The sequence below is a fragment of the Mustela erminea genome, chromosome 14 (assembly GCF_009829155.1).
Source record: "Mustela erminea isolate mMusErm1 chromosome 14, mMusErm1.Pri, whole genome shotgun sequence".
NCBI lineage: Eukaryota > Metazoa > Chordata > Mammalia > Carnivora > Mustelidae > Mustela > Mustela erminea.
This window is the reverse complement of record NC_045627.1, coordinates 65,645,720-65,669,611: the sequence shown is the minus strand read 5'-3', so window position 1 is coordinate 65,669,611 and position 23,892 is coordinate 65,645,720. Positions and strand designations below refer to the sequence as shown.

At 39.5% G+C, this 23,892-nt stretch overlaps 1 protein-coding gene across 4 annotated transcripts in view; it reads left to right on the top strand.

Annotated features, from left to right (window-relative positions):
* ARMH3 (armadillo like helical domain containing 3) overlaps positions 1–23,892 on the top strand; it is a 183,267-nt gene that overhangs the window by 16,419 nt on the left and 142,956 nt on the right. For all 4 annotated transcript variants that reach the window (XR_004278470.1, XM_032311841.1, XM_032311842.1 and 1 more), the window contains exons 3-15: positions 530–586; positions 733–879; positions 2,709–2,816; positions 7,193–7,285; positions 8,055–8,129; positions 8,249–8,335; positions 12,765–12,821; positions 14,006–14,049; positions 15,127–15,187; positions 17,216–17,262; positions 17,810–17,885; positions 19,699–19,792; positions 23,333–23,434. Coding sequence is in view for 3 of the 4 variants with exons in the window: in XM_032311841.1 (XP_032167732.1) it covers positions 530–586; positions 733–879; positions 2,709–2,816; positions 7,193–7,285; positions 8,055–8,129; positions 8,249–8,335; positions 12,765–12,821; positions 14,006–14,049; positions 15,127–15,187; positions 17,216–17,262; positions 17,810–17,885; positions 19,699–19,792; positions 23,333–23,434 (1,048 nt within the window). In the remaining variant the exon portion in view is untranslated. The remainder of the gene's footprint in view (positions 1–529; positions 587–732; positions 880–2,708; positions 2,817–7,192; positions 7,286–8,054; positions 8,130–8,248; positions 8,336–12,764; positions 12,822–14,005; positions 14,050–15,126; positions 15,188–17,215; positions 17,263–17,809; positions 17,886–19,698; positions 19,793–23,332; positions 23,435–23,892) is intronic.

Genomic DNA, 23,892 nt, shown 5'->3' with positions numbered 1-23,892 from the left:
ACTGTCTTATTCAGATGGTTTTGTTCACTTCTTGCTAGAAGATAAAGATTTGAGGGAGATTCTTTGAGCCATTATTTAACGTTTGGCACAGGGAATATATATCTATGCACAGTGTCTTCCATTTTGGAGAAAAAAGCCTCTGAAACTGTTGTTCCCTATTATAACAGTATAGAATGACCAAGCATTTTGAAAGTTAATTTTGAAAAGTAATGTTGATTATGTATAAGTGACCCTTTCAGATGTATTCTTTTTTTTTTTTTTTTAAGATTTATTTATTTACTTGAGGGAGATAGCGCACTTGTGTGAGCTGGGGTGGAGCAGAGGGAGAGGGAAAGAAAATCCCAAGCCGACTCCACCCAGTGTGGAACCTGAGATAGGGCTCTGTCCTACTCCTCTGAGATCGTGACCTGAGCTGAAACTGAGAGTTGGACGCTCAAGTGGCTGAACCACCCACGGGCCCCTTTCAGATGTATTCTTAATGCTTCAGTGTTAGCTGGCAATATTGAACCTGCTTGTTTTCTCGTTTCAGACAGAAGACCCGAGTAAGTGCAGTCCTCGATTTTGGGAGGAGCTCTTCCTTATGAAGGTAAACTTGATGGTATCTCTGGATTTTCTTGGTAACTGAAGTTGCTTTCTCATATGTTCTAGGTGCTACACTAAAAATGCACTCACATTAAATACAGTTCAATAAAAATGTTACTAAAAATAACACCCTTACCCTTTCCTTGGTAGGTGAATTTGGATTACCTAGAAGGGAAGCTGGAATCTCTTGATGGTGAGGAGTTAATGAAGATCAAGGATAATATTAATTGCTTATTTCAACACTGCATCCAGGCTCTCGGAGAGGAACATCCAATTCGAGTTGTCAATGCATTGCAGGTACAAGGTTGGGAGACTAGGGATGTTTTTTTAATAGGGGAAAGGAATTGTAACACGTGTGTTGGGACCTGAGGAACCTTAAGTTGCCCTTAGGTATCAAGTTCTTTTTGTTTGTTTTGTTTTGTTTTCCTTTCAGTCATAAACATCTATGCCATGTTTGTTTAGCCGTCTTACTGGTTAAACAAGTTGACAGTTGTACTAGTAATCTTTTCCATTTATATAATTTTATCTAATGCCAGGGCAGATTGACAGAAATCTTATGATTATTTGAGGAAAGGAAGTGATAGAGGGGAAGCTATGAGTCATGGATGGTCTACAGCAAAAATCAGAAGAGATTCTTAATATAGTATTTTCTCACTAGATCAGGAGTTCTTAATCTGAGGTTTCAAGGAGTCCTTGACTTGCAGAAGTTATATGTAATATTTTATGTGTGTGGGTACATTTTTTCTGAAAAGAGAGCTTTCATCAGATTTTCAAAAGGGTCTGTAACTTAGAAATCATTAAGAATCGTTGTTCTTATGCTAAGTGGCATGGTCACTGAATAATTATTTCTCAAATGACAGTTATGTGCCAAACATTGGGTTGATGGGGATACATTATAGGGTTCTTGAAAGCAAAGACTTTGGTAGTTTCTTCCTAGCATGTAGGACAGTGTCTGGTAAATACTCAGCATTTTAGAAGCAAATTTTTAATGAAGGAATGATGAGCAAAATTTCTGAAGTTTATAGAATAGTAGGTCCAGTGTAGCCTAGATCAGGCTGAGTAGCTAGGTCAGTGATTGGCAAGCTTAGAATATGAAGAATCCATGACAACATAAAAGATTTTAGTGGAACTTTTGATACATTGGGTTTAAATTTCTAACTTACTAATTGGGTAAATCACTTCACAAGCCCCAGTTTTCTCATCAGTAGATTGTAGAAATTATCTATTGAACTGATGTCCCAGAAAGAAGGACTTTGCATTTTGGGCATCTCAGTTGTAGGGGCTCACTGAAAGCTGAAATGAAAGTTGGAAATTATGCTTCCTATAATTGCAGTGACTCACTGTATGGGCATGAATGGTAAACTGTTTTTAATTCATTGGAAATAAACTGGCATTAAGTCACTTGGTGACCCATAAAAATATAGTACATTGTTGTAATGGCTTGCATTATTATAATGAGGCTTAAGCTTTAACAAGGTTTCAAACACTATTCTTGGAGTATTAACAAAGTTCGGGGGACTATTCCAGGTGCTTTACGGTGTTAATTCACGTAGTTTTTACAACATCCCTATTAGATGGTTGCTGTTATTGTCATTCCCATTTTATAGATGAAAAAACTGAGGCACGAAAAGTTAACTAATTTGTCTGGGATTACACAGCTAGTCAGTAGTGGATGGGGAGTATAAAGAATTTTAGTTTTGAAGCAATTGGTCGTTATATGGAAATAACTTTTGTAGTTATTAAAAAATACTAAAAATTATCAATTATAGAATTAATGTTAAATAAAGGAAAGCTCCACCAATCACATGACTCAAACTTAAGAACTGTTTTTATTTTTGAATTCACCTTCCAGTCTCTGTTTGCAATGCAGTTTTTGAAAAGAGGATGAGGCCAAAAAAACAGTAAAAAAAGAGGATGATAGCAGTTTCAATTGCTATTCCTTTTTTCATTTCTGGATTTTGCACATAGTAAGACTCAGACAGTTTTGGAGCTGAGAGTGACAGAGCAATTGAATGTCAGCTGTGTAAGGAGGAGGTTCTGAGGTTGCAGTGTGAGGTAGCAGATCCAGTGCCCTTCATGTTTTAAGACTTCTCTCTACAAAAGAATTCTTTCTCTAATCTCTGCAGACCTTGTGTGCACTCATTCGAGGAGTCCATCAAAAGAATAAATCTACCTCTGGGTTTGACATTATCAACATGCTGATGGGCTTTGACAAGGCAGAGTTGTGCATGAAGGTGAGGCATAAGTTGCAGATGTGCCTGTGGATGGCTGCTTCTGACAGCTGTTCATGGATACCATCTGCAGACAGTTACTGTACTAGACGATTTGCACTCAGGTAGATACAAATGGTTGAATTTGTTCTTGAATTTGTATATTTTTGTTTTACAGATATGGTTTGTCTGAATAAGAAAAGTTGAAATTCAAATGTAAATTGAAATATCCTTCCCCTGCAGGATAAAGACTGAGTGGTGTATTTTTTGATTTAAAGCATGTGCTCATACATTTTTTAAAAAAATATAACCTTTAATTGCAGGGGTTCCTGGGTGGCTCAGTTACTAAGCATCTGCCTTCGGCTCAGGACATGATTTCAGGGTCCTGGGATCGAGCCCCACATCAGGCTCCATGCTTGGTGGGAAACCTGCTTCTCCCTCTCCCACTCCACCTGCTTGTGTACCCTCTCTCACTGGGTCTCTCTCTGTCAAATAAATAAATAAAATCTTAAAAACAAACAAAAATAAATATAACCCTTAATTGCAAATGGATATATAATATTTTTTACATTTATTTGCAAACAAGATCTCTTTGCTTACTTATTTTTTTAAAAGATTTTCTGTGTTTATTTGGCAGAGAGATAGAGCACAAGTAGGCAGAGCATCAGGCAGAGGGAGAGGGAGAAGCAGGCTCTCTGCTGAGGAAGGAGCCCAACATGAGGCTCCATTCCAGAACCCCGGGATCATGACCCAGGCTGAAGGTAGCCGCTCAACTGATAGAGCCACCCAGCGCCCCATGCTCATATATTCTTAAAAACATTTAGGAACTCAAATAAAATATAACAAGGGAAATATAATATACAAGGGTAACTTTAGTTCTAAACTTAAGTTTTCTTACTTAACACAGTGACTTTATCCGAATTTTTATTTCTGTTGTTTGACACTTTAAAAAAAAAGCTTTATTGATACATAATTCACATCTACAGTTCACCCTTTTAAAGTGTAATAATTCAGTGGGTTTTTGTTTTTTTTTGTGTGTGGTTTTTTGTTTTGTTTTTTTTTTTAGAGTTTATATTTACGTAATCTGTATACCCAGTGTGGGTCTTGAGCTCACAATCCAAAGATCAAGAGTCACATGCTCTACCAACTGAACTAGCCAGGTGCCCCTCATTCAGTGGCTTTTAGTATCTCCACGGGGTTGTACAACCATTACCTCTGTTAATTTTGGAACGTTTTTATCACTCCAAAAAGAAAACATGTACCCATTAGCAGTCATTCTCCATCCCCCTTCTCTCCAGCCCCTGTCAACTATTAATCTACTTTATGTCTCTCTTGGTTTACCTATTCTGGACATCTCACAGATGTGGAGTTATATGTGGTCTTCTGCATCTGGCTTCTTGCGCGTGGCATAATGTTTTCAAGTTTAATCCACGTTGTAGCCTGTATCAGTACTTCATTCCCTTTCTTGGCTGATGAATATTTCATTGTATGAATGTACTGCATCATTTTATTCATTCATCAGTTGATAGACATATGGGATATTTCAACATTTTGGCTCTCATGAATAAGGCTGCTGTGAACATTTGTGAACAAGTTTTTGTGTGGATGTCGGTGTTCGGCTGTCTTGGGGATATACCTAGGAGGAGAATTGCTGGGTCATATGGCAACTCTACATTTAATATTTCAAGGAACTTTCAAACTGTTTTCCAAAGTTGCTATACCATTTTACATTTCCATCAGCAATGTATAAGGGTTCTGATTTTTCCACATCCTCGTCAACAATTGTTTTTTATCTTTCTTTTATATATATTTTTGGAGAAAAGTCTCTTCAAATCCTTTGCCCATTTGTCTTTTTAATGCTGAGTTGTAAGAGTTCTTTATATATTTTGGATATAAGTCCCTTATCAGCTATCTGATTTATAGTGTTTGACACTATCTTGAATGAAGGTTGTTTATAATATGAACTTCAAAGAATTAGTTTTCTATCACTCATTAAATTTAAAATAATCTATTTGACAAAGAATCCTTGTAGGGATTAGGTTATTTTTCAAAAACGTTGTGAATATACAATTATAAATACACAAAGACTTAGTACTCGGAGATAGTTTTTAATTCTCTCCTATACAGCTCATATTTATATGATGGTGAAATCCCAGATCTCTCTCATTCTAATGATTCTCACTATTGCCTGTATGCTGCTGATTACTAAGTCTCTGTTTTTTGCTTTAACATCCTGTCATGAATCTCAGAGTTGTATACTCTATAAGCAGTTGCTGATTATACCCATTCACACATCCCTAAAGTACCTCTTGCTTTATATCTACAAAATGTTTTCCCTTCATCAATTTTTTTTTCATTCATTCCCAACTTGATGGCTTCACCTGTTGTCTCAGTCACCCAAGCCAAAAACTTGGGAGTCATTCTTGACTCTTCCCTTCATCTTTCATATCCAGACGATCACCAAGATCAGCTAATTTTGCCTTAGTTCATATTTCTCATACCTTTCTTTCCTTTTTGTCCCCTACTGCCAATGTCCCCATTGTCTCTCACCTGAACTAGCAGTGATGCCTTCTTTCATTCTTTTGACCAGCATTGGTTGGCTCTGATGTGCCAGGCACTGGGGATACAGAGGGAAAAAAGACATGGCAACTTGCTCAGAAAATTGACAGATTAGTCCTCATTTGTCTCCCTCCCTCCAGGCTTATGGTTTTTAAATCTGTCATCCACACTGATACCACAGTGATATATCTTACACTCAGATCTTTCTTGCTTAAAACTCTACATTAATTTCCCATCACAAACAGGATAAAGGCCAAACTCCCTAGCTACCCTTATAGAGCTTTCATGATCTGCTTCCTATTTATTTCTCCCATTTCCACTCTCACCACTGCGCCTCATCTCTCACCACTCTGCCTCATTCTGTACTTCCGTAATTTGGAAGTTGGAAGTTGTATTCCAGCTTCATACCCAGGGCCATTTCATTCCTCATGTGTCTTTGATCATGATACTTCCTGTCTAGAATTCTTTTCTTCTTCAAGTTTTAATTAATTCCTACTGATTTTTCAAAATATAACCCACCCCTGAGGAATCCTGGCATAGGTGACTTCTGAGCTAATTCCCCTTCTCCATGTATATTTCTGTCATAGTAACCATTAAATTAAAACTGTTTGCTTAGGGGCGCCTGGGTGGCTCAGTGGGTTAAACCTCTGCCTTCGGCTCAGGTCCTGATCTCGGGGCTCTTGGGATTGAGCCCGTCGGGCTCTCTGCTCAGCAGGGAGCCTGCTTCCCACTCTCTCTGCCTGCCTCTCTCCTTACTTGTGATCTCTGTCAAATAAATAAATAAAATCTTTAAAAAAAAACCTGTTTGCTTAGTAAGACTGATGAATCACTGGCCTCTACCTCTGAAACTAACAGTACATTCTGTTAATTAATTGAATTTAATAAATTTATTAATTTAATAAATTCAATAATTTATTTAATAAATTCAATGAATTTAAATAAAAAATTTTTTAAAAGGAAAAAATAAAGCTGTTTGCTTTTGCTTATTTTTGTCCTCTAGTAGACTAAAGATGCTTTGAGAGCAAGGGTCATTATCTTTTTTTTCCCTTGAGTTCTTTGAAAGCACAGTATTTACCATATAGTAGACCCTCACTGTATATTTGTTGAAGTAGTTTATTTTGAACCTTCACTTGAGCTTCCAGCATGCTAAATCCTATTCTTCGTTCATTCTCCTTCATTCATTGTCAAATATTTCTTTTCTTGTTTCTTCTGTAGTGTGTGAGGGTTTCATCTTTTGAACGGATTGGGTCTATAGCTGATTGTTAGTACAAGTAGTATACTCCAATCATGTTGTCTAGTAGAATCAGCCAGAGTGGACATGGCTAGCTTTGTTGGGTAGTGTAGATGGCCAGTGATCGCCTGTAGCGATATTGTCTTTGTTGTTTGTTCAGTGTGCCTTCATCAGATGATATATTTATCTATGGTGATTCAACCATTATTAATCTTTAACCACTTACTTTTCTTAATTTAATTAATTTTAATTAGTTTATTGTTTATTGTTTTTAATCTGTTATTTAGCCACTATCACTAGCCTTTTAACAATTTACTTCATTCTAATCTAAAGGTTTATATAAGGATGACAGGCTGCAAGGACTTACTTGGTAAAGTAGTGAAATCTTTATTGTTCTGTGCAGTTGTTCTAAAGCATTTTTCCCCAAATAGCTACACGTTGAAGTCTTCCTTTTCTTTGTCTAATCTTACAAGGCCTAGGCCCGAGGGAATGGTATGGTTGCTTCATTGTCATGTGACAGTGACCCTGTGTAACATAACCCAGAGTTGGACAAAGACACAGTAGAGATGTTATTTGGTATGTTTTAATACTTAATGGATCTCTTTCTCAGAATTTGATGGAGAGTTTGGATTCATTGCTTTGTGCCGAAGGTTCTGAAAGTCTGAAGAGTTTATGTCTGAAACTTCTCCTTTGCTTAGTGACTGTAAGTGACCCATCTGTATGTTTCTCTGTCAAGGGTATTATCAACAGCAGGGGCAAACTTATTTGAATATTTGAGCCTAAAGTTAGAAAGGAAAAGAGAAAAGAAATCTCTGCTCGGGCATCCCATCACTCCACTGCAGGTGAATGTGTAGAAGGAAGTGAGTTGAATGGGCTTTCACTTCCTAGAAGCTGCTCTTTGGAACAACTGCTGGCATTTTTAGCCTGCAGGGCCCGCGATATTTATCACTTAAGCAGTACCACTCCTAGAGATTTCTTGTCTTCCGGATGGTTAGATTTGCCCTTCTCACCAGGTCTTACCTGGTAACAGTTTTTGTGATTCTCTTTATTTGTTCTGATTTTGATAATAACTGGCAGCTGGCCTGTATCTCCTAGTGGGAGGAGGGCAGGGTGTTGTTCATTTACTTCAGGCAGTTGTCTTTCCCTGCTGTCACTCAAAGACTGCTTGATCGGAAACTTCTTCCTTTGCATTTGAGAAATGTAAAGAAACTGTTAAGTAAATGCTTACCTGAGGGTGTCAGGGAAACAATGGGAAGTCCAGAGATTTGGAAAGTTTTAATTTGCTAATTTCTTACCTTCTAGTGTCTGCTTACTCAGGCTCTGGTAGCTTCAGGGGATCTTATTAAAAGACTACTAAGTGTTTAGTAGAATGTTTTAACATTTCTGATTATCTTAGATGGTAGGGGAGGAGATACACTTGAGATACCAGAGTGCCTCAGTATAGACTTTAAAAAGCCTTTTGTTGTATTCAGGTGACAGACAACATCAGCCAGAACACTATCCTAGAGTATGTTATGATCAACAGCATATTTGAAGCAATTTTACAGGTAGGTCAATTCCCCTGTCACCTCTCTCTCTTTTGGGTAAACCACCTCCTCAAATCTTCTCTGTCTGCATTCCTAGGAACTAGGAACTGGTACTCATTCACTTCTTGTTTTTGTTACAGATACTTTCTCATCCCCCAAGTCGCAGGGAGCATGGGTATGATGCTGTTGTCCTCTTGGCTTTGTTGGTGAACTATAGAAAATATGAGGTAAGTGGGCCCCTTAATGGACAGTTATGATCTTTCTATAATCTTCCTAAATGTGGCCACTCCTAGGGGATTTTGTTACTTTAATGTCGAAGACATGTTCTTGGTATATGGTATATAGATTAATTTTGATTTATCAAATTCTAAAACTTCTTTATTAAATGCATGGGGCAGAGGATGTAGCCATTTAAAGGAATCCCGTGGTGCAACTTCTAATAAAGTGAGTAACCATCCCTTAATGTAGTGGTTCTCAAACCTAGCTTATTAGAATCACCTAGGAACTTTTCAAAAAGAAGAAATTTCTGGGCTTTACTTTGGACACACTGAATCTGAATCTCTTGGGGGTGGGAACTGGGAATCTGTTTGTATTTTATTTTATTTTTTTTCTTTTTGATTCCCCTGTTGAGTATGATGATTAGCCAGGATTGGGAACCAGTGATGTAATAACATCTGTTTTGAAAGATTGGACTTTGTTTATTGGATTTCCATAATGCGGTCCACTTGTGTAAGTACCGCTGTTGGTCAGGGAACTCTTTCTGATTTAAACGGAAAATTGAAGACAGAGCCTTATCCATGTCAGTTCTGGCGTTCTCTTTGTTCCCAAAATAACCAGGGAGAGATTTTTTTGAGATTAAAAAACAGAACTCAGAGATTTATACTTGGTTTCGTGCCTCTACTTGATTCTTCTCAAAAGGCAGAATACACAGATAAGGAAGGAGGGCCCTCAGGGAAGACCAGAGGCCTCTTGGGGGATGGCTTTGGAGGAATAGGGAGCTTTTGGCACTGAATCCTAGACACTAGGAGTACTTTACTGAACCCAGAAGTCAGGATCTACATTGAGGCAACCTGACTTTCTTCACTCAGCAAGTAGCAGTGCTGTGAGAAGTGGGCCAGCTGGAGGGAGGCTTTTCATTTCTGATCTTTTGGATCTTCACTTAGAGATTTTTTTTTCTTTTTTAAAGATTTTTTTATATTTAAGTAATTTCTATACCCAGTATGTGGCTCAAACTCACAAACCTAAGATCAAGAATCACATGCTCCACTGACTGAGCCAGCCAGGCGCCCGCACTTAGTGATTTTTGAGATGGTTCCTAGTCAGGTTGAGAGTGATGGGTAACACAAAATCAGGAGTCTGTTCTTATAAGGAGAATGTGGAAGAAAGAGAGGCTGTGAGAAATATTTAAAAGAGGGCCTGGAATATGTGGAGCAGTGTTAATGTGTGTATAATTCCCAGAAGCTGATTGCTTTCATTGTCTTGGAAGAACTGACAAATGGTGTGTAGAACTGCTAATAAATATGTAATTTATCACCAACACCTGTTCTACTGGTGATCTGGGGAGGTTGGCATGGTAGCCATTTTGATCTCTGTCATGTGTAATCGCCTCTGAGGCCTTATTACAACAGCAAGAAAAATAGCTGAGGAAAAATGCTGAAGATAGTTAATGAAAGTTGAGTTATGTGTAATAGGAAAGCACCGTCATCAGTAATGAATATTTTCAGAACATTCTGCTGGTTGCAGGCCACTCTGAGGCAATGGCTTGGTTTCTCTAAATGTGAACTGAACCCTGGCACAGCCCAGCAGGCCCCTCTGAAATGTCAGCCTGAAAAATTGGACATGGCCAAGGAACTAGAGAAAATCATATTTCTGGAGCGAGGTATGCATCTCTAGTCTGTCAGAAGCCACAGAAGAATTAATATAGTAGGCAAGGGCAAGCTGGTGGGCATAATTTATCTGGGCTTTGCAGCTTTTGATATAAGTCACTCACTAGAAACCATTAAGGAAGCCTAGTGACCATGGAGTAAGAAGGTTTTTGACAGGAACATGAGGAATTCCAGATGAACATTGCAAAACCAAAAGCTGGTGAAATTTTATGCAAACTAGTATGACAGAGTGTGTGCTGGGTAGAACAGCATTCTGGCTCCCACTGCAATCCATCCCATGACAGTTGGGGAAAGTTGTAACCTAGTAACGTGCAAAGGGCGCCGGAGAGGCAGGGTGCCTGCCTTCCCACCTAATCACAGGGAAGGCAAGGTCGTTGGACTTGAGGAATGGAAGTGATGGAAAAGATGTCACGTAGTAAATGTAAATGGTTCTTCTTCACCTCAAATAACGCATTCCATTTTCATTATTTTCTCTAAAGAGATAGAGGAAGGAAAAAAAGAAAAAAAAAGCCAACAAGAAAGAGTAGGTATGGTTTAGATCAAATAAAGGCAGAGCCCCATTAAAGTAATCCTGTGCAGGCTCACTGAGTTTGTAATTCTGTCTTTTGGGTGAAAAGTAGATTGCCTTCAGTTTAAAAATGTGACTGACCAGCACAATAGGTGTATACTGTTAAAGGAAACTCAATATCTGGTAGAATAGAAATTTTCACAGTATTAAGATCCCGGCCTTCTCGGTGAACTCAGTCTCCTATGATGAATGACTTGGTCCCCAACTGCTATCCTAAACACGATGTTTCCAAGAAATTACAAAATTGTTTATTGTCCACTTGAAAATTGGTCTTTTTCTTTTTCTGTCCTTTTTTTTCCCCCTAAAAAGCTTTCTTCAAATGTAATAAAAATGTTAAAGGAGAAAATATATAGGTACCAATCATTGAGTCCTTACCATCTGCCAGATACTATGCTGAGGATTTTACATGTCTAATGTCATTAATGTCTAATAACCCTGAGAAAGAAAATACCCACATTTTACAGATGAGGAAGTTGAGCTTAGGTTAATAAATGTGCCTTTCTTTTTTTTTTTTTTTTTTAAATATTTATTTATTTGACAGAGAGAGATCACAGTAGGAGAGAGGAAGGGAAGAGATCACAGAGAGAGAGGAAGGGAAGCAGGCCCCCTGCTGAGCAGAGAGCCCGATGTGGGACTCGATCCCAGGACCCTGAGATCATGACCCGAGCCGAAGGCAGCGGCTCAACCCACTGAGCCACCCAGGCGCCCCAATAAATGTGCCTTTCTTGTCACAATTAGTAAGGAGTTGGAACTCCTAGTAGAGGAGCTAGAACTCAAACCCCTGCTTTTTGCCCCCTTACCTTTTCTTCAACTGCTAATGCATAGGTTGTTCTTGTTAATCAGATGATCCTTATTATTACTTAAAACAGTGGACTTTTGGGAAGGTGAGGGATAAGAACTTTAAACAATTATGCCAAGAAATAGTGGCCTGCTCCTTCTATTGTTGTTCTCTCCATCATGGCATCTCTAGGTCAGCCTGCTGCGGATTTTCTTTTCTGAGGATCCACTTGCATAGGATCTTGTCTGACATCTGTGGCATCAGTAGGATTTGACTGCTGGTTATAGGAATCAGTGTGGAGAGCCTCCTCTGTCAGGTCAAGTGACAAACAGAGTGGATTTTACCTTCTTGGGCTGTGTTGTAGAAAACCATGTATACATTTGGGCTGTTAAGAAAGCAAAGCTGTCTCTTTGTCTATTCCCAGTTGACATTCCAAAGATACCCTCAGAAACTTGATTAAATAAGGTCTATGTGGGGGGTTTCCAAATCTCTCAGTAATGAGTTTTCTTGGTTGCTGTGAAAACTACCAGTATTGTTCCTTGCTTCCCTTGGGTTAGAACTGGTATCTGATCTAGATGAGGTCTTTCCTCACATTCCATGTATGGGATGTTTTCAAGGTGAGTAGGTCATTGGTTCTCATCCCACTGGTAGGAGGTGGCCCAGCTGCTTAATGAGTTTAAATATATGTCCATTTCCATATGCTGCCCAGCTGAGATTGGGTCTAGAAAAACTCAAGAAATCTTCCAGTGCTATAAGTGATGGGACAGTCATTAAATCCCAGTGTTCTGACCAGATTGTAGTTTGGGTAATTACATCCTTTTTTTCAGTTCTCCTGCAGTGTTATTTGGGTATTGGATCCATAAATGGCCTCTCTGGCTGTTAAGCAGCTGCCACTTTCCACCCCCAAGGTGGCTTTGTTTTACGGGTGGGTGAATCAGTCCTTGCATATAGTTTGTGGAGTGGTAAGGGAGCCTTTGGGATGAGACTGTAAGTTAGCAACTTATAAATTTGTGCCTTATGGCAAAGAAGCTTTATGTTCCTCCCAAGATTGCTGTCCCTGTGGACTCAGATTATTGGCAGGATAGGACAAAGTGAGTTTTGTGGAGTGTTCACTTCTTATAAATAAAATGGAAAGATGGGAGAAGCAGAAGACACAGGTCTGGGCTGATCCACCTGGAGAAAAATGCAAGTAGAACAGAATTGGAGTGTGTGTGTGTGTGTGTGTATGTGTGTGTATTTAGTGATTGCTGTGCACGCTGAGAGATTTACTGGAAATGGGGGAGTTAGCTGGCAGGATGGGTTGAATCTGGGTATTAGGAGCATCACTACAGAGGGCCTTATAGAACCATTTTTGTTAACATTTTGTTAAGTAGCTAATGGGTTCTTAACTTAGTCACACTCACCTTGAGTCTCTTGTTTAACAGTCTGTGAATCCTTATATTGTGAAGTTGTCTATTGTGGATGATGAGGCTACACTCAATGTAAGTATATGGATCCTGTGTTATTGTTTTAATTACTTGCTTTTGGTGGTCTCACTTTCAGTGGATATTTAGAACAGAGAGCTGTTGTGTTAATTTCAACTGGCTATAAAGAGGGAATCGATACTTCATTTTAGAGCATCAGTGTGTCTTACTATATTTTATCTTCTCGTCATGGAAGGAAAGTTTGATATTTTATTGCAGAGCATTTTAACTGGTTTTCCAGCCACAAGCAGGTTCTTCCATTTAGCCCCATCATGATGATATGGTTGGTTCTGTTTCATGTTCTAGTGTGCTGAGGTTGGTGATCCTACAGAGTCAATAAACTACATTCCCAAGAGTAAGAAGGCTTAGATCATATATCAAATCAGCATAATGTACACTTTAAATATCTTATAATTTTAATTTTGTATGTTATACCACAATAAAGCTGAAAATTAAAAAAGAAAGAAAAGAAAAGAAAACAAATCAAGGCTTGGATGACTAACCTATGGGAGATCCCTTCTTGTAGAACTGGCCAGATGGCATTTACAGCTTGACATGGTAAAGCTGGAACATGGAAGATAATCTGTGTACCTGCTACATATGTCCTTGAAAGTTTGGGAAATAATACCTGTTCTCTGAGTAAGGGAGGAAGAAGATGATGAGGTGTCTGGCATCCTGCCCTCTTCATTCTTCTGATTTCCCTTATGGGGAAAAAAAAAAAACAACAACCCATACATGATTCCTCCTCGTGGCCTGAATTGATATTTGTGTCACGTTTATTAGCAGGTTCTAAAGGGAAAATTGATAAGTCACTTTTACACTTATTGGATGCTTCTTCCTGTTATCCTCCTGTTTTCCTGTGGCCTGAAAGAGTGGTTTGTCTCTCTGCACCTTCATTTAGTGTGAGACTCATTGTCACTCTTATTGTGACTGTTTTGGAGACATACCAGAGTTTTTTGTTTGAAGATTCTAACTTAGTCTTCTCTATTGAGGTAAAAATGATCCCAGTGAAATTGTCAGTGATCTGGGCTGAACCATTTCCCCCCAACCCACCCCTTATTACTCTCTTAAGTAAGATCTAGATAGTTAGATCAGGAAAATCCGGACTGTGGGGCTATAATTAGTGTTTTAATATTTTTCTGGCCTGGCATTGCCACCAGCCCTTTATTTCATCTGTGCTATCTTTTTTTCCCCCCACCTAGGGAATGGGGCTTGTGATTGCTCAGGCTTTATCTGAGTACAACAGGTAAGTCCGTCATCACAGGGGAGAAAGGGTCTCATTTTCATTTGAATTGGTTGAGTAGAAAACAGATTTGCTCCAGTGCTTGGGTGAACTTCCCTTACCTATCCTAGAAGAGTATTCTTAGGTTTAGCTTCTGGCAGATATATTTGCTATAGCTCAGCTTGATGGTCTTAGCAGGGGTTGTGTCTAATACCAGGGGAAAAGTCGCCACCAAATTAGTGTCCAGCTTTTCTTTAAGCAATTGGGCACATTCTTTTGAAACCTTTGATATTTTATTGCAGAGCATTTTAACTGGTTTTCCAGCCACAAGAAGGCTCTTCCATTTAGTGCCACGTATCCTACAAATACAATTTTCTATGTAAAAAAATTTGCAAAGCACCACATTTTGTATACTTAAAAATAAGTAAAAAGAGAAAACGTACTGAATTAGCTCTAGTTTAATGGATGCTGCTTTTTCATCAGGAATCAACTGCAATTTCCCAGAGTCCTTGTCTTTTCTGGGGCTCTCTTCATTGACGCTTGCTTTCCCTCTTGCTCTGGGTGAGGAAGGTGTCTGGTGTTCAGTGAATGGAAACCAGAAGTGTTCCCAATCCTGGCAAGGGCCAGACAGTATCTTGCTTGCTCCTCTTCAGACTTTGCTCACACACAATTAGATGTGGAATTTCAAATCTGCCCCATCTCCACAAATAGTTTAGTTCACAGATTTCCCTCCTCTTCCTTCAAAAACAAACAAGATTTTCACTGTTACAGCCTGAAAGTAATTTCACTGTTACACTTTTCAAGTAATAGTCTGTTTGGGAAATAACTGGATCAGCCATATGTTAGAGCAGTTTCACACGTTTGCAGCTTGCTTTCTGAGTCTCTCCCTGAGTAGCCAGGCATTTTGATACACGCTGCCTCAAGAGCAGATGCATGCCTTTTGGCTTGCAGGGGGAACTGCTATGGCTGGGTTGTCACAATGCTTTTGTTTTCTGGAGTCATTGAATTCTGTGAGTGCCCTGCCCTGATTACCTAGAATGCCAAGGACAAAGACATGCCTAATAAGTAATACTAAAGTTGAATTTAGTTATTTTTGTTCAGGCAGTATAAAGACAAGGAAGAAGAACACCAGAGTGGTTTTTTCTCTGCTTTAACAAATATGGTAAGTCCGACTTGTTTTTTCTGTCCTGCTAGGAATTTAAGAGGTCTGTAGGGGTAGACAAATTTGGACTCAGAAGTTCAAATGTTTGAGATGATGGCATGATGAGGGGAGAGTGTTTCAGAGCAGATTTTTTGAGAGCTGTATCTCTTTTATTGATTTCCAAACCCAAGTAAGGTAGGAAAAGGAGAGCTGTGATTGCCCTGGGACTGATATTTTCAAATTAATTAATTCTGTTTTTTAAAGGCTAAAAAAGCATACATATTAAGTCAAACTTTTGCCTCCTGAAGAGCTAGCTGTGTTTGAGAACTGACCCTGCAGAGTATTGAATAGGAGAGTTTAGATCTGAGTGTAGCCCCGAGTGCTCTTTTGCTGTCTGCTATAGACACTTGATTCCTCAGAGCTGGTCCTAAAGTCAAGGGATTGATGGAAAAGATTTGAGCTACTCCTCTAAAGATTTAATGGACTGAGAGGTCCCTAGTTTAGGAAAGTTTGGTCCATTTTGTAAGACTTCTGAACAAGGTTTCTCAGCCTTGACACCATAGGCATTTTGGGCCAGATAACCAGGGACTAGTTTTTTTTTTTTTAAAGATTTTATTTATTTATTTGTCAGAGAGATACACAGAGAGAGAGGGAATACAAGCAGGGGCAGTGGGAGAAAGAGAAGTAGGCTTCCTACTGAGCAGGCAGCCCGATGCAGGGTGGCTCGATTCCAGGACCCTGAGATCAGACCTGAGCCGAAGGCAGACACTTAATGACTGAGCCCTCCAGGTGCCCCCCTAGGATTAATTTTTTAAGAGATAAATCTGGTTGGTCTTAGAATCTAGGCAGATTCAGAAAGTCTTTTTCCTTGGACATTACTATTCAAATAGTGACCTGTAGGGTAAGATAGTTTTTGAGTTCGTTGCAAAAAACAGTCATCCCTCTACCCCCGAAATGGGCATTTATTCTCCCCAAGGCCTATGTCTTCTTCCCTCCTTTCTCAGAGATTTCTCTGAGAAAAGAATCTGCTAAGCTCTTTAACTTTGAAGCATAAATGAGTAAAGTCTGTCAGAGGTCAGAGCAGTATGAGTGAGTGCTATGTTGGTATTTGGTTAAATGAATTAGATACAACTGCTCCAGGGATTGTTGACTTTTAGCCAGGAAGAAAAAGTTTTGTACGGAACAAAGGAAGTTCCAGCTGCATAGTTTGGGAACATTAGTAGGCAGATGGAAAGGTATGTTCAGAGGGATAGCCATCTTTCTCAGTGCCTCTGATGTTACACATGTTGAAGGCAACCTACTCTGTTTACTTATTTGGCTCCCCTGCATGTGACACAAAGATTTTGTGATCTGAAAGCTGGTCAGTGGGTCTCACATAGACGTTTCTGTTCTGAAACTCAAACTGAAGACAGCACTATATTGGGTATGAAATCAGTGTGCTTTCTGTGGTAATCTGCATGAGTTTCTGACTTAAGTAAGCAGCTTTCAGGAAAGATGCCAAGTGATGGGGAGGTCTATGTTAACACTTACTTGATGTCAGTAGTTAACTAAATTTACACATTGAAAAGGAGAGCTGGATAAAGGTCTTGATTGTTCTTTTTGTAGAAGATTTTATTTATTTATTTGTCAGGGAGAGAGAGAGAGCGCATGAGTTCACAAGCAAGGGGAATGGCAGGCAGAGGGAGAATCAGGCTCTCTGCTGAGCAAGGAGCCCGATGTGAGACTTGATCCCAGGACCCTGGGATCATGACTTGAGCCCAAGGCAGACACTTAAGGACTAAGCCACCCAGGGGTCCCCTGATTGTTCTTTTTTAAGGCCCTTTAAGGAAAGATAGTTTAGTGGCGTTCTCATTATTTCATTTTATTACTTGTGAATCTTTGAAGATCTTGAAATAGGGCTGGTTTTGGTCCGTATGCCTGGTGGGCCAGAGTTCCATGTTCCCTCAGTCTGCAAGCCACTTATTTTTTCATTGATCAAAGGCTTCATAAGCACAGATCTCTTCTCCCATTTCTGTGCTATAAGCATGCAATTCCTCTTTTCTTCCACAGGTGGGCAGCATGTTCATAGCAGATGCCCATGAGAAGATCTCAGTACAGTAAGTGCCTCACATTCTTGTGCAGTGACTTGAACTTCAGTGTGGGCTCTCTGGCTGGATGTGAATCTGAAACGTTACCTCTTGCTAATCTTTTACAGATTCAAACTTTCATGGTGATTTATCCAGTGTTTCTTGGGTTTTAAACAAGAATGGACCCTTAGAAACCACTACTTTGGTCATGTCTGTGGAGACCTAAGAAGCTGATAAATGGTTCCCTGCTGTCTCTGGAATGAAATGAAAGAGGCCGGGTGTCTGAGCCAGTGAAGGACTTAACTGGATTGGGGTGGAAAAGTGAGAGGGAAAATAGGGAATGAAGTAGATAAGAAATAGTCCTAAGGAATTAAATAAAGTTAAGGCCCTGACTCCTTGCCTGTATACCCTTTATATAAACCCTAAGACGAAATAAAGGGAACATTAGAAATGCAAAGGGATTGGTAATGAGGATCTGGGGTGAAATTGTATCTTGCTGATCATACTGTTTGAACTCTTCTATTGTAAGAGCCTCTCTAATTTGTTCTCTCTCTCTCTCTCTTTTTTTTTTCTTTAGAACCAATGAGGCCATCCTTCTGGCACTTTATGAAGCTGTTCATTTAAATCGTAACTTCATCACAGTGTTAGCTCAGGTTGGTTATATTAAGAACTCCAGTGCTTCTCCCTGAATTTCATACAGATTCACTTCACTGAAAAGCCTATCTGGCTGTGCCTATTTAAACTTCTCTTTGTATTGGTAGGCGATAGTAACAGAGGTTCATCAATTGTCTTTGCTTCAGGCTGTCTCGAAATATGTATGTTTCCATCTGGTGCTGAAGTGGGTCTGATAAAATGCAAAGTATTGGGTTTGACCAGTCTTCTAATTCTTTTGACCAGTTTCCTGATTTTGTTAACCGAGATGAGTGGAGATTACTTCATTTTGAGTGGAGATTACTTCTTTTTGTTCACTGGCAATCCCTTGGTATTATCTGCCCATATGTCAGGCTTTCTGCTTTCTAAACCACTGTGGAATTAAAACTAGAGATAAAATAGGCCAAGTCACTTGTCTAATTTCCAGAGAAGAAAAGTAAAAAAATATCTGGTCTACCATAAGGTTAGCTGTTAACAACAACAAAATGGTCTACAAATGTTGAAAGCGGGAAGTCCTAGAATACTGAGTATTGGGTCACTTAATGCAGCTTAGGATATCCTCAGTAGCTGGTAGAGAAGAGGACTAAAATGGGCTGAGAACTCAAGTGCTGTCCATGAAGGATGTCTTTAAAAATTGATAAAATGTTTTTATCCTAAAGTCAGAGTGTTTAAAATATGTATGTAGGTTTCTTTAAAAAGAACATTTGCTTTTGCCTTTTTCTCAAAGGGCAGATGTATATGGAATCACTGAGTTTTAACAAAAAAAAATGAGGTTATGCTTAAAAAGTAGTGTTCTGGCTTGGGGTCTGCCTAGGAAGACACTTATTATTTATCCAGAGAACATGAGAGATTTTATCCACTATTCCCATTATGTTTGTCTGCTCCCTGAATTCTGTAGCTGATTTTAAAGGAGGATGAGGGAGGTGGAACACCGCAAAAAGCTGTTGAGGAAGAGAAGGGAGTAGCCATCACCCAGCTTAATTCTTTTTTTTTTTTTTTTTTTTAAGATTTCATTTATTTATTTGTCAGAGAGAGAGAGAGAGAGAGAGAGCAGGTACACAAGCAGTCAGAATGGCAGGGAGAGGGAGAGAGAGAAGCAGGCTCCCCGCTGAGCAAGGAGCAGGATTTGGGACTCGATCTTAGGACCCTAGGATCAAGATCTGAGCTGAAGGCAGTGGCTTAACCCACTGAGCCACTCAGACGCCCCACCCAGCTTAATTCTAAGAGCTCATGTGACAGAGATGGCTAAGGAAGGTCAGGAACAGAGGAGTTGTCTCTTTTGGTCCCAGTGGATGTCTCCCCGGTGTGTCTGCTTCCACCCTGCATACTCTTGTTAGTTGTGGAAAAGGGAGGCTGCTGTCTGCATAGCTCTTTTTTATAGTACTTTATCTACTTGCCTTGTCTGTACTTACTAGTCAACTCTGTGGTCATCAGAACAGTCTATAGATATGTTTTAGGTTGATGAGTGTCTGATGAGAGCAGTCCTTGCCCAGTACAGATAGGACTCAGATACCCTTTTTTTTTTTGCTGGAATAATCTCATGTATTTGTTTACCTCAGTTTTTTTGCAGGGTTCTGCAGAAAAATTTATGTAATGGAAACTTACTTGCTTAAAGAAAACTAGCTCACAGAGCTTCTTATTAGAGTTCAGTAAGCATCAACAGGAATCAGGTTCTCAGGGGAACTCAGTGTAAAAGCAGTCCCTCCTAAGTGAGCATTCCGTCTAATTATGAGGCCAGGAATACGAAAGGATATTATGGAGAGGATACTCAGAACTGGGTTATGTCTTTTCTTTCTTGCTTCTGTTCTCTTTCAGAGTCATCCAGAAATGGGCTTGGTGACAACCCCTGTCAGTCCTGCTCCTACAACCCCAGCCACACCACTTGGGACCACGCCGCCCTCCTCTGATGGTAAGCCCACCACCTCTTGTTTTCTTGACTAATATGATCTCGAATCTTTCAGGGTAAGCATAGCTGTGTTGAACAAAGAACACAGTTGTTAATTCTTCCAGCTAAGAAATTGTTCCGAGGTGCTGTCTTTTAGGACTTCTAAAGCTCTAAAGGAAGCTTTGGAAAAGAAAGTCATGTGTTTTTCTTTGTGTAAGAAGCTACATAACTCTAACTTGTCCTCAGGGAATGGTTGTAGAATCATGTGGTGCTAGATCTGAAAGGGACCTCTGAGGTCAGTAATGCCTATCCTGCATCCTGCAACTCTTAGGGTACTTGTGAGGCTCCAATGAGGTATTTTATGACTATCTCTCTGACATGAATATAAGATAGTAATATTATCTTATGTTGCCATTGGCCAAGTGAGGGAATTGAGACCAGAAAAATAAGTGGATCCCCTCATGATAGTGAGAATTGAGACTAAGAACTGGGACATGGGTCAGGACAAGGACCATGTCTGTTTTGTTCACTGCTGTCTGTCCGATGTAGTTCCTCGTGTAGTCACTGCTTAGTAAAGACTTGTTGAGTACATGGATGAGAAAGTGAACTCAGGATTTTACTCACTGGTATGTATCTGCTAGCCCTTCCAGTGGGAAAACAATAAGCTTTGAGTGTATTATAATTGAGAATTTGGTGGGTATTTAAGACTTCTCCCCCTAGGGGCGCCTGGGTGGCTCAGTGGGTTAAGCCGCTGCCTTCGGCTCAGGTCATGATCTCAGGGTCCTGGGATCGAGTCCCGCATCAGGCTCTCTGCTCAGCAGGGAGCCTGCTTCCCTCTCTCTCTCTCTGCCTGCCTCTCCGACTACTTGTGATTTCTCTCTGTCAAATAAATAAATAAAATCTTTAAAAAAAAAAAAAAAAAAGACTTCTCCCCCTAAAATACACCCACCCACCCACACAGAATTTCTGCTTTATAAATTTTATGGCTGGAACTTAAGAACAAGGTAACAGGAAATAAATTATGAATTTTCCCCAATGAAGTTTGTCATCTAAGTGTGTTTTATAGAGTATATTAACCTAAAAATAATCTTTGTTAATACTCAGTGTTTTGCCTAAAATATTTACTGTATTTTGGGTAAAGAAACAGGAAATTTAACTTCAGTCCTTTCTCTGTGCCTCTCTGTGGTCTGTGAAATGACCTTGTTTGATCTGCTTTTTCTTCTTCAAATTTTCGTCTAGCACATGCGGCGGTGGCAGTTGAAAGTGGTGAAAGTGGTGTTGGTACAGAAATGTGTCAGGGAGGTGCCATTGATATTCAAGTCTATGGTAGCAAATTGGATCTGTTTAGAACTGAAAGCCAAATTCCAAAATATCTTAATGAGAAGGAGCAAGTAGTAAGGACTGCCTACTTGTCTCTGCTTTTTCAGGTCACTGAAAAATCCAATAGAAATACTGTTGTTTCTCTTTAAGGATGAAGCCTGCCTAGTTACCATGGATATCAAAAGCCGTATATATATAAAAATATCTATCTATCTATCTATCTATCTATCTGAGTCCCATGCGATGTTGGGGTTTGGATGCTTCAGAGCCTTTCAAACTGTTCATTGTGAACACTTTCACCCACACGCTTGATTATGCAATGGCAGGATTTGTGCTTACTTACCTACAACCAGTGAGCTTTTATTTTTTCTAGTGGGAAGATGGAGTCAGCCCACTTTCAAATGACTGTCTCCCTTGACAGAGGCTGCTGGGAAGAATTATGAAGCCAAAGATCAAGGAATAACTCTTCTTTAGGAACAAGATTTTAATTTGTGAGGGATTTTATTCTATTTCTTCTGTTTTGTTCTTTTTCCTCTCTCCTGATTCATTTCCTTTCTACAGGGATGCTAAGCATGATAACCTTGTTTCAGGTTTTGTTTTCAATTATGTATAGTGGTGCTCAGTGGCCCAGTTATATTTAAAGGTATGTCACTGGAGCCATTATTTTTAAAAGCCAGCAGTTTAGATGTAACATTTGTTCTCAGCTCAGACTTGACATTTGACAACTCAGCCTTGGCATGAGAGGACTTTCTGGTAAACTAAAAATACATATACTTCTATATTTCTACATATTACATAAGACATTTTTCCAGTTACTGCTGTGTGTGAGTGGGAAAAAAGTTCCACTCACCAGTTAGATGCCTCTTTGTATGGGACAAAGGAAGGATTATGGGCCCTGAGGTTCAAAATAGGCTGGAGTTTTGAGTGGAAAGTTTCAGTTCATTAACCCATAGTATGAGTTAAGACTTTTTAGTATTTCAACATAAAAATATATTTGTCTTTTATTAGTTTTGGGGGGCTGAACTGTGGGAAAAGAGCCAAGGATTGGGCATGCTAATTTCTTCTTACAAGGCTTTTGTTGTGCTTGTTGTGTGTTATGGAACCATTATATGCAAATGTTTCCCATTGTTAATAAATGTTCTCAGCATACATCGTAATAACTCCAGAGGGATCCATTGTGATTATGAATATATATTATGAATAATATCCCAAACTCAACTGAGTCTTCTGTGGGTAAAAATATAGTAGAAAGCTATAGATTCTCTAGCCTGTCTGAGCCAGCATGAGTCTCCTTTTGCTTCTATATTATGTCTTAGTGTAAAAACAGTTAACAATATGTGTAAGTCTAATTTAAAGTCTTAGAAACTTGAAAAATCTACGTTAAGACTATTCTGGGGACTCCTGGCTGGCTGTTCGTAGAGCATGGCACTCGTGATATCAGGGTCGTGAGTTCAAGCCCCATGTTGGGTGTAGAGAAAAAAAGAAAAAGGAAAAAAAAAAGTCTGTTCTGTGTGGGTCCCAGCCCTGGTTTGGTCCCTCATTGTTCATTAAGACTGTGGCTCAGAGAGTGGGGACAAGGGATAGTTTCTTTTGGAAATAGCAAGCAGCTGGGTAAATACAACTCATTTTCTAGGTTGTCTTAGTCAGTAATGCCCACCTGTTTTCAGCTTGGTATTCTTTTTCAGGTTCCCTTTTAGGGGGAAAGGGATTAAGGAGTAGAATTTGAATATAGTTCTGCTGTAACTTTTTTCCATTCCATCTTGGGTATTTCCAGCCTAAAGGCTTTTTGTCAGAACTGAGCAAGATTTCTCCTTATTAGGAATGAATTGTCATTTATTTTAAGCAGGAGACTCATCAAAGCAAGGCTCATTTATATTCAATACAGATCTTTCTCTTAGGTACAAGTCAGAGTGCCTTCAGAAGGGCCCTGAACACTTTTGGGTTATTTGAGACTAGAAGTGGAATCAAAAGACCCTTCTTAGGATGTGGGGAGAAAAGCACTGTTCCTGGAGACTGGCCCTTTTAGATTATGAAAAGGGTACTGGCCTTACTCTTGGGAGTAGGAAGGGCTCTAGAGGTCTAGGAACAGTAGCTAAGGGTTTTATTATAAGCACTTAGTCCTCTCTCTTTTGTGGAAAAAGTTTATTTAGTGATTCCCTTGCCTGCTTGCAAATTGGCTATGTAGGTAGAAGTGTTAGATGCAATATGTTGTAGGCTAAGTGCATTTCATCTGTTCTATTCCAGTTATAAGTTCTGTGGAACTCCCACTGGATGCAGATGTACAGACCAGTAATCTACTGATAACATTCTTGAAGTATAGCTCGATTGTCATGCAGGACACCAAAGGTAAGGCATGCTATTTTGGGGGCTCAGGAAGCAGGGGGTGTGGCCGGCAGTGACTTAGCTAGAATTAAGGAGCAGCATGAATACTTTGAAGCTTTGACAGAATAAAGCACTGGGGCCTCCTGTATAGGGTGATGGTCCTGATTACTGGAAAACAGTAATTTCTCACTGCCAGATGGCAATTAGGTGGTGTTGGGAAAACCTGGAGCTAGAGGGGGAGTACTTCAAAAATAGAACAGGAAAAAAAAAATGGTCTCTACAAAAACTAGCAAGTCATTTTAGCAGATTTTGGTAAGTAGATGCAAACTCTTTTGTGTGGGAAGTGGGGGGATTAGCACACTTCAGGGAATTCCCTTTTGAGGACAAGCACTGGAAGCATCAGCTTGTGGTGAGAATTCATGGACTGTTGTATCAAGTACAGTAGGAAGAAGTGAGATTAAGAGGGACAGTGTTCCTTAACA